The sequence below is a fragment of the Aspergillus flavus genome, chromosome 5, assembly GCF_009017415.1.
Source record: "Aspergillus flavus chromosome 5, complete sequence".
NCBI lineage: Eukaryota > Fungi > Ascomycota > Eurotiomycetes > Eurotiales > Aspergillaceae > Aspergillus > Aspergillus flavus.
This window is the reverse complement of record NC_092408.1, coordinates 2,643,611-2,658,416: the sequence shown is the minus strand read 5'-3', so window position 1 is coordinate 2,658,416 and position 14,806 is coordinate 2,643,611. Positions and strand designations below refer to the sequence as shown.

The 14,806-nt window shown below is 46.9% G+C and overlaps 5 protein-coding genes across 5 annotated transcripts; 1 reads left to right on the top strand and 4 right to left on the bottom strand.

Moving 5' to 3' along the window:
- Positions 1-74: 74 nt before the first annotated feature.
- F9C07_8654 (uncharacterized protein) lies at positions 75-3,472 on the bottom strand (the record flags this gene model as incomplete). Its single annotated transcript, XM_071511806.1, has 5 exons — positions 75-654; positions 1,767-2,464; positions 2,528-2,662; positions 2,722-2,977; positions 3,375-3,472. 5 exons carry the CDS (start codon positions 3,470-3,472, stop codon positions 75-77), a joined length of 1,767 nt encoding a protein of 588 aa, XP_071364489.1.
- Positions 3,473-3,979: 507 nt separating this feature from the next.
- Positions 3,980-6,869, bottom strand: F9C07_2259354 (ferric reductase transmembrane component 4 precursor; the record flags this gene model as incomplete). The annotated part of the gene is made up of 6 exons (XM_041293050.2): positions 3,980-5,107; positions 5,186-5,307; positions 5,367-5,419; positions 5,477-5,709; positions 5,769-6,166; positions 6,219-6,869. The coding sequence occupies 6 exons, from the start codon at positions 6,867-6,869 to the stop codon at positions 4,087-4,089; spliced, it is 2,478 nt and encodes an 825-aa protein (XP_041147865.1). The 3' UTR covers positions 3,980-4,086.
- Positions 6,870-8,053: 1,184 nt separating this feature from the next.
- F9C07_2259344 (Cupredoxin) lies at positions 8,054-10,770 on the bottom strand. The gene is made up of 6 exons (XM_071510142.1): positions 10,349-10,770; positions 9,804-10,298; positions 9,518-9,738; positions 9,100-9,446; positions 8,762-9,039; positions 8,054-8,349 (listed from the first exon to the last, which is right to left on the bottom strand). The coding sequence occupies exons 1-6, from the start codon at positions 10,682-10,684 to the stop codon at positions 8,182-8,184; spliced, it is 1,845 nt and encodes a 614-aa protein (XP_071364488.1). The 5' UTR covers positions 10,685-10,770; the 3' UTR covers positions 8,054-8,181.
- Positions 10,771-11,043: 273 nt separating this feature from the next.
- Positions 11,044-12,872, top strand: F9C07_2285038 (high-affinity iron transporter FtrA). Its single transcript, XM_041293059.2, has 4 exons — positions 11,044-11,343; positions 11,408-11,532; positions 11,610-12,052; positions 12,140-12,872. The coding sequence occupies exons 1-4, from the start codon at positions 11,316-11,318 to the stop codon at positions 12,654-12,656; spliced, it is 1,113 nt and encodes a 370-aa protein (XP_041147863.1). The 5' UTR covers positions 11,044-11,315; the 3' UTR covers positions 12,657-12,872.
- Positions 12,873-13,186: 314 nt separating this feature from the next.
- Positions 13,187-13,717, bottom strand: F9C07_8650 (uncharacterized protein; the record flags this gene model as incomplete). The annotated part of the gene is made up of 1 exon (XM_041286441.1): positions 13,187-13,717. The coding sequence occupies one exon, from the start codon at positions 13,715-13,717 to the stop codon at positions 13,187-13,189; it is 531 nt and encodes a 176-aa protein (XP_041147862.1).
- Positions 13,718-14,806: the final 1,089 nt, after the last annotated feature.

The window sequence follows — 14,806 nt, the reverse complement described above, 5'->3', positions numbered from 1 at the left end:
CACCCAAATTATCGGCTATACCCAAGCAGACGGTCAATTCTCCACCTTTCCGTCGAAAGTATAGTACATAAAACTTAAGAAACAACCGTATATGTCTCCCCATCTAGCCCGCAATTGACTGGCAACGTAATCCATCCCCCAACTCCCGGTCCCGTAGAACTATGATTAAAAGTCGGATTCAAAGCAAAAATCTGCCCCGGCGTTGTTCCGTACTCTTCCGCTAGATCCTGGTACGTACCCCAAACGTATTCTAGGGGCTGGATTCCACACGAGCTAGGATTACATTGCGGGAGCTTGATGAATGTGTTCGGTTCAATGGTTTCGTCGGGTGACGAGACCCCCGCCATGCGACCAACAGAGCTGTTCAAGGCCTCGAGGGTAATGTTGAACTTGCCCAGAGCGATTTTGCGGAGGGTATCACCTTCAAAGGTGCGGTAGGTGTGGGGGCCGCCAAAGATGCAATCATTGGTGGTCGAATTTTGAAGACTCAGGAGACAGGAAGTGTCTGCAGCGTTGGTGTTACAAGCTTCAGGGGGGATGTAGAGAACCTCGCCGGGATAAAGAAGCTCGGGGTCAGATAAGTGATTGTACCTTGCCAGCGGGCAGACCCCACGGTTGAGAGTGGTGGCGATGGAGTAAATAGTGTCGTTCGCACTGATGGTGTATGTGCCAATCGAGGAACCAGCGCCACAAACCGAAGACGAGGAATTGTTGACCGCTGGCGCTGCGAGCGCAGCTGTAAAGAAAAGGGGGGACAACATCGTGAAGATAGAAAGACCAGATAAAACGAGAGACAGGCTGTGAAGATTGAATGATTGGGTGGATGAACACTTGGTTTGAGCAACGGACAGTTTTTGACTTATATAGCGTTGGCTCTATCGCGGATGAATAACAAACCAGAGACGTTGCCGGAGAACAAATATACTCTGTAGATCTCAGCCCCTTGGAGAGAGATCCACCAAGTCTCAGAAAATGCAACCTATCTCTAGCGTGTGGAGCCTTCACTGAACTCTGCATCATTTACCCTTTTGACCACTTAGGTTAGATCAGATCATGTGGCGTAAATAAGTTTTGCGTACCGATTCCCACTTATAATACAAGATACTAATATCTGGACATCCTGAAATTTTCTCAAGGATGTCTTGACACTCTCAGTGTCACCTCAGCTCTATAGCTCGCAAGACGACATGAACAACAGGTGGCACAGATCCCTGCTAAAGATATGAATCTGCTGTTCCGGCATAATGGTAGTCTGCGTGTCCTTTTTTTAGAAAAGCCCATCAGATGGTAGTTTCGTCATTGTTTGCGTCACTCCCTGAAGGGACCCAGAGCTGATCATTGCATTTTTCAAAGAGACGTCAGGCCTTCAAAGGTTTATTTTGCTGCGGCTACAACTGCACACTTCAAGATGTGGCGGTAGCCTTTTGGGTATCTCAATCATGTCGCACCAGAACATGACCATGACAGAATGTCGGTGATTTCAAGCGAGCCGAAACGCCGAGTCTTGGTGGTGTTAGATAGATGGAACTCCTTGATAAGCTCCTGCCATCAACTCGCTTCATCCAAGAGGCTATCTCACCACAAGGTGCGTTGTCTTGGGGTTTATTGTCTCTAAGTCAAGGTGCCATCATATGGTAAAGACGTGCTAATTATAATCCGAGCGGTTCGTCAAGCTAGCTGCTTGTCACCACATTGCTGGACACATTCTCTTCAAGATCGTGGCTCAGGATGAGTTATCAACACGGCCCATTGTCGACCAAGTGTACTCGAGTGCTCGCCGACAAAGACGAGCTTGCTCTGTCATGGAGAATTGACAATTCGCAACAAGCGACATAGGCCAGAGAAGGTTGTACCCAATTCCGTGCTTGGTATCGTGGAAGGGTTCAAAATCCCCATGTACGTTCATGCTTCCCAGTGCATATGACACAGACAAGCATATTATGTTGACTGAATCCTGGATCCGACTACCAATTCCGTAGAGAGGGTAGTAGACTGAATTTTCATCCGGAAGTGCCTTCAGAGCTTCCAGGTTAGGAGTGACGCATTCACAGTATTCGAGAAATTGCAGGTAAAAGAACAAGTGCGTCGCACTAATGATGGCCACGAAACAAGTCGTCCAGGAATCTTTGGAAGCTGAGACACGCTCCCCAGGAAGACCGCCAGGCGTTGCATCCTTCAGCTTGGCTTTCCAGTGACGTGGAAGGCGAGCGTGCCAGCTGTCAATGTGGTTCATGATAGAGCCTGCTTGTTCTAACAGTTCGTATGAGGGTTCGGTGGTTGACGCATAGCCGTTCAGAGCCTGAAACTGCATACACTCTTTAAGGTATTTGACGGATTCACAAAATTTCGAGATCATGCTGATCACAATTCCAGCACGGCACACACTGTCGGGGTTTTCCATCGTGCTCAAAGGCGCCGGTAGGCAGCCATATCCGAAGTCGTTGCTGGCTATGGCTTGAATTTGCTAACATGATACTAGTTTAGAAATTCGTGCTACACAAGTTGAAAATTTTGTCATTTAACTCACCGATCGCATAAATGCCCATGCAAGTAAAACCCGACCATATTTGCCACGCAGAGAAGCAACTCCCCGTAACTGCATCAACGCGTGAATACCGGGAATGTGAGCGTTCAACGAGTTCTTTCTTTCATTGCTTAAATCCTAAAACCACGGTTAGTTTACTTTTGAATTCGGCTTCACCTAGGGTCAAATGAACTAACTATGAACATGCTCAGAAACAAGGAGGCCGCAAATACTTCATCTCTAGCGGCTGACTCCGGCGTGTTTAAAGACGCTGCTAATGCCACCAATGCGGTGCTGTAGTTATTCCTGGCTTGGGTCCAAAGAAAGCGAGAACGGTTGGAATTGAATAGGGCTAGATATGCGACACTAAGCACCGCATGCTTGAGGCAGGGTTCAGAGCCCTTCTCACGGTAGAGCTCCGGCAGGAACGCTAGATGGCCGCCACAGGGAGATCTATGGACGATAAGGACGTGTTGATGGAAGAAGTAGGATAACGGCCAGGATTCCCAGGAAGTAATAGACAAACACTGGGGCACGGAGATGGATTGCAACTTTGAGGGTACTTTTGGGCGATCATGGCCTGTTGTTTGCGCAGTTCCATTTGATGGATCCCTCCGTTTCCCTTCCTGGACAGTAGCGGGGTTCACTCGGACGTGTTCAGGTCTTAGTGGGGTTGAGGACTCATTCTGAAAGGACGTGCTATCGTAGAATCGAAACTTAAACGAGTCGGGATAGCCAATACATTTTCTCCCGAACTTGGTGCAGCGTGCGCATGCTGGCCGCGCGCCATCACACTGATTTGGCCGTTAATGCCTTTCCGGCTGCAGTTAACCCTGAGCGATCAACTCACCTTGACTTTTCGCTTGCGGCAAACATAACAGCCGGTACTTCGCCTTCCTGGGAAAACCATTTGTGTGGTAAATAGTAGTTTACAAGGTACAATCCCATTGAAGAGTTGCGAATTCTTCTTTCGTCAATTGAATATCAGACGAGTCACACAAGAGAAACAAGAAAGATTGAAGAAAAATGCAGGAACGAAGCGAGTTGCCAAGGAGACTCCTCCAAGTCCCGATTGTGGGGAAAAGAAGAAAAAGAACCAAAAATTGGACTCGGAATATCTGCCGACCTCCTTTTCCACACCACGTGTTTGACCGCCCTGCTGTGCCCTACAAGGACATGATGTCAACAACAGCAGTTGACGATACTAATGTATTAATCTATTGGTTGTGAATAGAAGAGGTATGGTCAGAGAAAGTACGGCTAGTATTTATCTGGCCGCCGTCAAGATTTGTTTCGGAGTTGCATCTACATTCTAGTGCCGCGTAGTAGTATATATATTAAAGGATTGGATCTGCACAATTGATCGAGTCCGACAGATATCGAGCTTGAGGTACTTTTATAGTGTGTTTCTAAAGAAGGACATAATAAACAATAAGTTCTAGTAATATAAAAGCTTAACTAAACCAATAAGGTCGCATCCCACCAGCGAAAGCATTGTCTGCATGCCCTTATCTAATCAATCAATCCTTATCGATCTTGCCCCACCATGAAGATATACTGCATTACCATCCGAAGGCCTCTTCATGGTACTCAATGTCTTGGAATCCATCTTTCATTACCTCATACACCGTTTGTCGACAGTCATCCGCCATCTGGGCTGGACCACAAGTGAGCACTGCTAATCGGCCAGAACTGACCTTGGCTTCTTGCGCCTCCGCTTTGATGATACCACCCACATCAGGACGGCCAGAGAGAAACTGCACGGTTCCGTTCCGTACCGACGAAGTCACATTTCCTTCCTTGTCACCCAACGTGGAGCTTACTGGGCTTTCACCGGGCACATCGCTACCACTTCCAGTTTTCATTTCGGGGTCCAATGATGACTTGTTGGTACAGAAGTAGGTCGTGGTAATGTCCTGATGATGTAGGAGGGTGCTTAACTCGTCAGAGAAGACTTGAGAGTACATCTCTGTGCTCCGAGCAGACCAAACTAGTTGGACCCGTACCGTTCTTGTCTTTCCTTCTTTCGCACGCGAGACGTGTTCAATGATATATGGCACTGCGGCAGCAATACCGGTACCGCCAACAATCATCAGAATGGACTCACATGTGTGAAGAGCGGCCCTAGATCCGTAAGGGCCTTCGAGCAATAATGGGAGATGAATGTTCATCTGGGATTTGCGGCAAAGGTCACGAAGACGCCTCGTCCATCCATCGTAAGGACGGATGTAGAAGATTAACTTATTCCCTTGTTCAGGGTTTTTGTCTTGCGTTGGTACATAGGCGCCCAGAGTGAATGGGTGGTTTTCCCAGCCTTTGAGAGAAACGGGTTGGTAGAGGTAATAATGCTGCCCAGGCTGTGGGGTAAGTGTCGTTGATGCAGGCCATAGTTCAACTTTGATAAGATCGCTATCCTCGCAGTAGTGTACCGTGGACTGGGTGGTAGACACGAATTGTTTGCCAAACCGGACATTGAAGTTGCAGTAGGCTATACGGACCAGGCGAACAGTACGATCAAAGCCCCAGATCGCCACCATTGGCCACAGATAGCCATTCCACTTGGTGCCGTCGAAGCTGGTATGACTTTAAACAGTTTAGAAATTAGTTAAATGCTGATCGCTACAGGGTTAATTGGCGCACTGTTAAGCGACGGGTACGTACCGGAAGAGAGCATACACAACCACAATTGCGAAAACGATATGGATGATGAGGAATGTCTCATAGCCAATACGCCTCAGCATAGTCAGCGATTGAACGAGCATAAAAGACATGAGAATAGTGGCCTGGTTTGGAGTTAGCAAGGTAATATTTCGAACAACGTAAAACGTTGCCGCCCACTCACCACTACTCCCATATACCAGTACTCTTGCAGCCAGACACTTTGGAATCTGCCATCTATCATAGACATACCCTTATCAGTAAATATTGACCAATTATCAGTATATCACTCACCATAGTATGCAAACACAACGCTATAGTTGATAGAATGAACGATCGCAAGGATAGTACAGGCCCACGCCACATGACGATGGAAGATATTGAACGACTGTACGCTGAAGTTTGTCGCCCAAAGAAAGATATTGTTACGCCCGGCAAATAGCCACAGAAAGGGAAGACAAGCATACGACAGAATACCCGTACGGTCGGATGAGTATTGCCAGTTCTGCTGGAACACGCTTGACATCCTATGAGATATCGATTAGCTAGTGGACTCTGTATTTTCTCGGAGCTTGGAAGGTAGTACTCAATGTTCCCGGAGAAGCTCTGATAGTCAACGCAGGCAAGGATAATGCAAAGGGCCCAAAATCCCAAAACAATCAGGAGGTCCAGGCGGCGTGGAACAGTGTGCCAATAATAAAGCTGTTGGTGATGGGGCAAAATTGGAGCGAAACTAGCGGGGACGACGAAGTAAGTCCGCAGGTAATGCAACACAGATGTCATAGCCTTAGGCTTAGTTTGTTTCCGATGCATGCTTTGCAAGGCTATATTGGGCTCTGCATCTCGGCAGCTGGGCGCCCGTCGTTGGCTAGAAACTGAACCCATCAGTTTGGCCATCATGCCTAGGACCAGTATGCCTCCCCAGTATCCCATCAGACCCCAGCCGAACCGCTTGTCCTTGTCCAAAGCAAAGTCATGGGTCACCTAGGAATGGTCAGAAGACGAAGAAAGAGAAGCCAGAACAAAAGAAACGTACGTATGACTTGTGAGCCCTTTTATAGTAGGAGTGACTCAGTAGAACTGGCGATTCAATGGTGGCAGTCGTTGAGGTGCTATTCATTTCCGGGTCGATAGTGGGTAGAGACGCAAGATACGTGTCGGTAACGTTGGCTTCAACCTCGGACAAGTCCATGAGGGTCAGGCTATTTTGTTCACAGAGACTCTCCCAGTATGGAATAGTAGCCTTGAGTTCAGCCTTAGTGCACCATGCTTTTGCACTTGCATACATCGAAGTGACTTCAATGGTGCTATTGCATGGCCCAGTTGAGGTTCCTGAGCTGCCCTTGTGTCCTCGGCGGCGCAGGGATCTCTTACCATGTGACGGTTCACTTGCAGCGGAGGACTGTGTGCTAGAAGCAGATTGGTTACTCGACGAGGTTTGCCCCATCGATGAAGAGGATTGCCCATCACCAGAGGTATCGGAGCCTCCATGACTAGTTCCACCCTGACTGTCTTGAGAAGACGCCAAAATTGTACTCCCAGCAAATGCATAATCTGAAAGGGCTGTGTAGATGGAATAGAAACAGTACTCATCGAAGCTATCAGCAGCATTATGGCTTTCACCTTGTCCCGCAAGGGCTGGGACACCGGCCCAGCATAGTGCGAGAAAGGCAGCTCTGAGGTGCATTGTGCTGATGGTAACAACAATTTTCTCACGAAGGATGAAGCTTCTCAGGCTGTTATATATCTGGTCGTGCCCATTACAAAGTAACTTGGAATCACCGATTGGACGGTAATTCATGACTATTGGTATCCGTAGAAGTCCACCAGATACGCATATTCCCCCACTTGTGGCGCTTTGGAGCTGAGAGGGGCCAGGAAGCTAAGGATTGCATTTACAAGTCTCCTAGTTAGTCTGTATCTCCGATAATGGGTATTTCGGCCCTGCCAGTTCCGAGGCAATACTCTTTTCGAAATGGTTCGTATGCAACTATGGCCCAACACGATATACGTATGGACCGTAAGTGGTACAAAGCGCTAAGCGAACTTGATCCATGCACAGTTGAGTCAAGGACTAATCATGACTACCGAGTTTGCACCATCTAATTTCAGGCTTGAGAACAGGCCAAGTTTTTTGGGCGGCAATGCTGGCTACAGCGAAGTATCCACTCGGTCTTGGCGAGTGAAGCACAGGACGCCATTCTGAGCCCAACATACCGGAGCGGAGAGTCTGCAATATGCTCCGGTGTGATGCCTAGCGAATATACATGATCCGACCCACCTAGTAGTGGTGTTTATGCTAGTTCTTGGCACCAGGTCAAGCCTTTGAGCTAAGCTCTTGCCAAGGGTTCCACTTTACGGAGCCTGTACTTACAGTACAGTACAGTTTCTTAGGTAAATGCGCATTCAGTTTCGGTCAACCGGCGGATCAAAATCATAGAAGCATAGACAATCCAAACAGTAGATTAGCCAAGACTTCGAGACAGTTCTTCGGCATCTTTGCTTACCCAAGCTACTGTGGGCTAGACTTGCTGAACCCTTCGATAAAAACGTTGAGTGATGCCAAGTCTCTCACTTCGGCATGCGAATCAGCTATCAGGCTCCGATTGATAATCTATTGTTCCATTTTGTTGTAGTCTGGAAAATGCTAGTATCAGATTTGCACAACATAGATTTGAATAAAGGGAATCCAGCATATATACTGGCTTCAAACAAATGACCTAAGATCTCCCCCTTCTGCGATAACTCGAGTAAATTCGTGCTAACTTACGCGAATTCCGAAGCAAATATTCGTTAAACAATGTGATGCATGGTTGAATATATCCCGGGGGACTTCCGGCTGTTCCGCAACATGTATCTGATTAGATTGATAAGAGAAATTGCGCTCGGAAAGTATATGCTCTTTCTGCAATGGTTTGTTCCCTCTCCGTTGTGGCAAGCACCAATAGTGGATATCTGTAGTAGAACCCGCACAATAAGGCAAATTAGATAAATAAATGCTACGCGTCTCCCAAAGTTTCCGCCACTGGACGAATCCCCGGATTATGCGCGAAATGGGCATCCATCCCGATTTGGTCAGGTTTGCGAGCTGTGATCTTGGCGTCCCACTGTTCCGAGTGGAACGGAAGGCAGCTATCAATCAGATATTCAGGCAGGAATAGCGTCAACTACATTTCCCAAAGTTGTCGGATTTCGGCTATCGGCTGGTAATCTCTGTCCGGCTTTGCCAGGGTAGAGATGGACTGTTAATCTGACATTTATCTCCGACTGGCATGTGTGGACCATTGCGTGGTTACAAAGTGTAAGAGAAACTTTCAATTTCGGATTTTAATTATCTCTAAAAGGAATATATAGTAGGTATGGGATAGGAATGTGAATTTATTATGAACAGAACTAGTTTAAAGTACTCTATGTAGATATTCCACCTGGCGTGACTACCACGCCCCCTTCCGCAGCATGATCAAACCAACATACGGCTGTTCTTGATAGGAGCCACCCCGTACCTGTACCTTATTAGCGACTGCTCCTGGCTTCAGAAATATGTATCAAAGCTTACCACACGATGGAGGCCAAGCCAACAAAAGCGGCGACGCAACTGAAAACCAAAGCTACGATGCCGCGTGCCGTAAAGCCAGCAGGGAGCGGGGCAACTGCCTTGTTCTCCCCTGTAAGATCATAGAAGTCTTCAGTATTTCCCGCTGCATTACCTTCGGTTGGAGTGCCGCTTGCGCTACAAACATCATAATGATTCTGTGGGATAGTCAGGTTCTCCTGAAGGTATAACGGAGCCTCGACCATCACAGCGGCCAGCCCTGCATCCATATGCCACTCGATGTGACAGTGGAAGAGCCAAATACCTTACGACCATGTATTAGTAAAGATATCTTCCTTGAATTTTCAGCATAGTTTGCTCGTACCAGGATTATCTGCCTTAAACCGGACGACAAAGTTGCCCATCGGTTTGGCGATTAGAGTATCGCGCCGCACGGGTACGGATGAGAAAGTGACATTGTCCGGGTTGAAATGGCCTTCATAATCTCCGCTTCTCCAGATGACCTGGAAGTTGTGTCCATGCAAGTGGAATGGGTGTTTGCCAGTATCATCATTGTTGAGGACGATATCAACGATATCACCCTTGTTTAAAACGAATGCGTTGGTGTCTGTGCCGTATATAGCGGCATCTGTGGCAGCGGATCCTGTCGTAAGCGTCGAGTACAGAATTGGAACTTTGGGCGCCACATATGAGATTCCATTGAAAAAGGCACTGGTATTTAGGTTAGCGTATTGCTTTTCTGATATGCAAGAAGCGCTAAGAGAAGTATATGCGTAGCTTACTAGTTTGCCCCATCACCAAGGTTGTCCATGGTGAGATCCAAAGTCACGGTAATATCTGCATCTCCATACCGCTCTAGTCCATCGTAAGGAACGAGCTCAAAATCATCATAGAAGTCGAACTCAGACACCGATTTGGCTGCTGGCTTCTCAACAGAAGAATCATAGACCAACCACCCAGTGGAATTGTAATTCAGATCCGAGGGAAGAGTGTCAAATAGATCCTAGCACAGATTAGTTTATTCACATCTTTTCTGTGTGATATCGCTTTGCATATGGCCATGCTTACTGTATCCATGCTGCCGACCATGGCATAATTGGCATTGGTCTCGTTCTTCATCGTGACAAGAACGCTGTACCGCTGTGCAGAGGCTATGTAGATCATAGAGGCAGTCGCTGGCTCTGTCCAGACCCCATCTACCTCGACAATCTGCATATCATGATCCTCAATCCAGAAATATTGGCTTGCAAAAGCGCCAATATTCACTACTCTGAAGAGATAGGTCTTGCCAGGCTCCACTGGGACAGTCAAATTCTGTGTGTCATTCATCAAAGCAGACTTGGGAACCGGCTCTGCGCCAGTTGGATTGGCAACATTAATAAATTCTTTCAGGAGACCAGGCATTTCATCATGGTACCAATCAGATAGAGTAATAACTCGCTCTTCGTAGTATTTGCCAATGTAGGGATCCTCCTCATCATGGATCACCAAAGCTTGGCGCCAGCCGTCGGGATACTGCCCCTTCGTGTGGGAATGATACCAATATGTACCGGATTGATCAAGCTTGCATCGCTGTCAGCGTGAACCAGGTGCGTCAGACTTAGGGGACTCACTGTGAAGTTGTACACCATTGTCTCATTTGGAGGAATGTTGCATTGAGTGACGCCAGGCGGCCCATCCATCTCATTTGTCCCATTCTGGAAGAAGCCATGGAAATGAACACTGGTAGATTCGTTGCCAAGCTGATTTCTCACGTTGGCAATAATCCTGTCGCCCTTGGTAAAATTTAAGAGAGGCAGTGGCCATTCATTATTGATCCCAATCACAGGACGAGGCTGCATTCCATCAGGATTTGCTGTTACCCATGTTATGTTCCAGTCAAAGACGTGTGTCTCTGCCCAGGCGATGGCACTGATGGCCGAAAGCGACAGAAGAGAGAGGAGATTCATTCTTCTGTCCACAAAGCCCGAATCCAAACAGTTCGCTAGTGTTAAAGAAACGAAGGCAATAATCAAGACAGAAAATTGAACTCTGCACGGACAGACTCTTATATAAACCAAAAGGGACAACAGAGACAAGTCCATAAGCCGTATCAGATATCGTATACCGTCTCTATGTCGTGTAATTTCAATACATGGTAGTGGTATTACGCGAGAATTTAGGGTGGAGCCACTGGAGATGAAGTCGATGCAGACTGTCCTGCAAACGGTTATCTGATCCGAGATTTAGACCCTTGGCAAAAGCTATCATCCTCCTCATGGTCCCATTTTCAATGTACCTTCCGAAAATTGTATGACCCGTGGTGGGCTGGCGGATTTCGCCGCCACGGTCAACCGAGAGGAGAAGAGAAAAAGTTCTCATTACGCGTTGACCTCGTGATCCTTGACTGGTATGAGTGGAGATTCGTCTTTATTGTCACAATACTATCGGATGATTGATTGCCGGTTTGGGCCCGGTCAAATGAAGCACTCGAGAGAAGCTGAATTTCGTATCATTCCAAATTTTGTGTATATAAACTGGTCTAGCAGCATCTCCAAGTTCACCTCATGAACCAGATAGGTCTTCAGACTGTGAGTCAACATGGCAAATCAAGTCTTTGCAGTCACTGGTAACTCTCATTATACTCTCTGAGTCTGCTTTTGTACAAGACGACCGTTGCTGACCGTGTATAGTCTTTTTCATTTGCTTCCGAGAATGTCTCGAAAGCAGTATCATTGTATCGGTGCTTCTTGCCTTCCTCACCCAAACTTTGGGTGCTGAAGGAGACAAGGCAGCTCTGAAGAGATTGCGAATACAGGTGAGTGTCCTTCCCTATTTCTTTATACCTTTGTTTATCATGAACATCATTCGATAATGAGCTGCTAACAATAACAGGTATGGTGTGGAGTAGGTTTAGGTCTATTCTTGTGCCTATGTATCGGTGCAGGTATGATCGGAGCTTTCTACGGGTTGGAAAAAGATACCTTCACGAACACAGAGGATATCTGGGAAGGCATTTTTGGCTTTATAGCATCCATCATTATTTCTATCATGGGGGCGGGCCTTTTGCGTGTGAACAAAATGCGCGAGAAATGGCGCGTCAAGCTCTCCCGTGCCTTGGAGAAAAAGGAAAAGTCTACGACCATAATGGGTCGTCTGAAGGACTGGTCCGAGAAATATGTCATGTTCATCTTGCCATTCGTTACCGTTCTTCGAGAGGGACTTGAGGCTATCGTTTATGTCGGTGGTGTGGGACTGGGATTGCCAGCGTCTTCATTCCCCTTGGCCGTGTTCTGTGGCCTTTTGGCTGGTGTTGCAGTAGGCTATGTGATGTATCGGTAAGTCTTGTGCGTTACATTCTGTCTACTTTAAGAATCATTATCTGCACAGTATCGTTCGACGGTGGCTAACGAATCTTGATGCAGGGGTGGAAGCTCAACTTCCTTACAGTACTTTCTGATTATATCTACTTGCTTCCTCTACTTGGTCGCCGCAGGCTTGTTTTCCCGCGCTGTCTGGTACCTGGAGAATAATACCTGGAACCATGTCATTGGTGGAGATGCTTCTGAGACCGGCTCAGGCCCTGGATCTTACGATATTCGCCAGAGTGTCTGGCATGTAAACTGCTGTAACCCAGAGCTTGGCGGTGGTGGTGGTTGGGGTATCTTCAACGCTCTGTTTGGGTGGACCAATTCCGCCACCTATGGATCAGTGCTATCTTACAACCTTTACTGGGTAGTGATCATTACCTCATACGTCTGCATGAGGTACAATGAGAAGCACGGCTACATTCCCGTCTTAACACCGATCGCAAGGAAGCTGAAGCTTGGTCGATTCAAGAAGGGCTCTGAGGAAGAACATGTCCCCGAGGTTGTCGAAGAGAGGAAGGAGGTTAACCATCTGGCCCGGCAAATTGTTACCAGAACAATGAGTGAAGCATAGGATTGGAAGGTTACTGAAGCATTGGACCATCCAGAGACAGTGCCTGCATAAGCTCATCCCTTCGGGTTCACTATTTATGAGCCCTTATCCCGGTCTTAAGTGGCCATTATCACCGAAAGGTGTTTTGCTCTGATTTCATTTGTGACGTTAGGAGAAGAACATGATGCGTAATAAGTGCTCCACCATAGGGATAGATACTACAACAAAGAAGACAAGAACAAGCGGACTATGTCAACTACAAGATTTAAAAGAATCTAGACATAGGCAAAGATATTTATCTGGCAATATTTTGTTCCAATGGGAGACGAACTCGAACTGTAATCGAGGACAAAGAATAAACTGTACTGCCCACAGGGCGTAGATCAACTAACATCCACTATTACCAGAACATCTTACTCAAGTCCCACAGGTACTGTGTGTCTCCATAGTCTGTACAGACCCATACTTCAATCATTCAGTATCCCAGTTGTACTCTTCCCATGAGAGGAGAAGCAAAGGGGAAAACGTAAAACCATGTTATGTAACCAGACTTAAAAGCCAAGCTTCAAGTGGAAAGATGTGCTAACAGGGCAGCCATGGCTTGCATCGTCATCGCTTGATTTGTGGTAAACATATTTGCAATTGGAATCGCCCGGAAGGCAGACGAAAGCGTGAGGACAGTCCTTCGAACTTGAGGGTATAAGCATGAGGCCCTTGTCGTAGAACGGTGATCCAGCCTTGGTGTTTACACACGACACGTCCCAGAAGACTTTTTCACCGGCTTGAGTGTACTCGAACTGAATTATATCGCCGTTAACGTCCTGGGATGTGCTGACCTTGATGGAGATGCCGCCGCCATCGGGACGCAGGCGATATGTCTCTTGGTAGGAGGCGCCTGGAACAACTGCGTGCATTGGACCTTCGTTTTGATCTACCGACCACAAGTAGAGAGTAGTACCCATTCTGTTGACTATAGCCACATTTCCAAGGCCGGCTGCTGAACCGTGCTCCTCAACGGATTCAGAGGATACAACGGAGAGCAAGGACAAGATGAAGAGAATGAACTTGGTGAAGGACATCATTCTGGCTTGAGATACAATAAGTGATGGTTTATGTTCAAGATCGAATTACTCTGTCATTATTGAAGGGGAAGCATCTGAAGGAGGGCTGCCCTTGATGGGAGCGTACAGCATTTTTATATCTCATTTCGCTGTCAGGCGACCCTGGTATGTGAGCTATCTAGTATATTCCCAGGGCAAACGCCGGTGAATATTGACATTCAAGCATCTGAAACTATCCTATCAAGCATGCTCCCTTGACAGTTTTACCTCAGGGCGTCGAGATACATTCTCTGGGCATCCAAAATGGTATCTTAGGCCTTGTCCATTGGAATCTAGACGCCATTTCATTCACCTGATCTTCAACTCTCATCACATTGACATGCATTCACTTTATTACTGCGAGCTGCTATTGGTGGTAGCCAGAGGTACCCCGCAGACAGTTCATATCAATTGTTGTCAAAGAAGTGATATCTGGGTTAGAGATCTAAAGGCAGCTTCGTTTGCAATATCCCGTCTGGTTCAACCAAAAGGTATAGAAGACTCCACTACAGAAATAGTACAATCCCGGTGCATCCTGTCACTGAAGTTAGAGATGGCGAATTGCACTGATTATTGAATTCCAATTCTACTAAAACATCGATTAGCACTCCAGCCGTGTCTTGGGCCCACTATCCCAACATCGAATACCCATTTCAGGGCATAAATAACACAGCTAATTAGAACCCATTGAGTACTCTAGGAATAGCTAGTGTAGTAGGAACAGCTATAGGATGATATAATGGTCTCAAGCACACCATATTTAGTCTAACGTGATCTATTTGCCCTATTAGATTCGTGGAACCACAACTGAAGAAATAACAGGTGAGGCTCATCGCTTAAGCAAGAGCCTGCTAAGGTCCCTATATAGATATTACCGTACGTCTACAACATGAACTCTCATCCACCAGATTATTTGGTGTAAATGACATTTTTATTTCCCAAAGTAAAGGCAACGGGTTAAACTCATAGATTCATGAAAAGGGTGTAGATCGGTCCAGATTCACACTTTCACACTCTAATAAGCCGAGGCTGTGGTGATTAAGCTTTTTCCGTAAGTTAAGCGTCAGATAC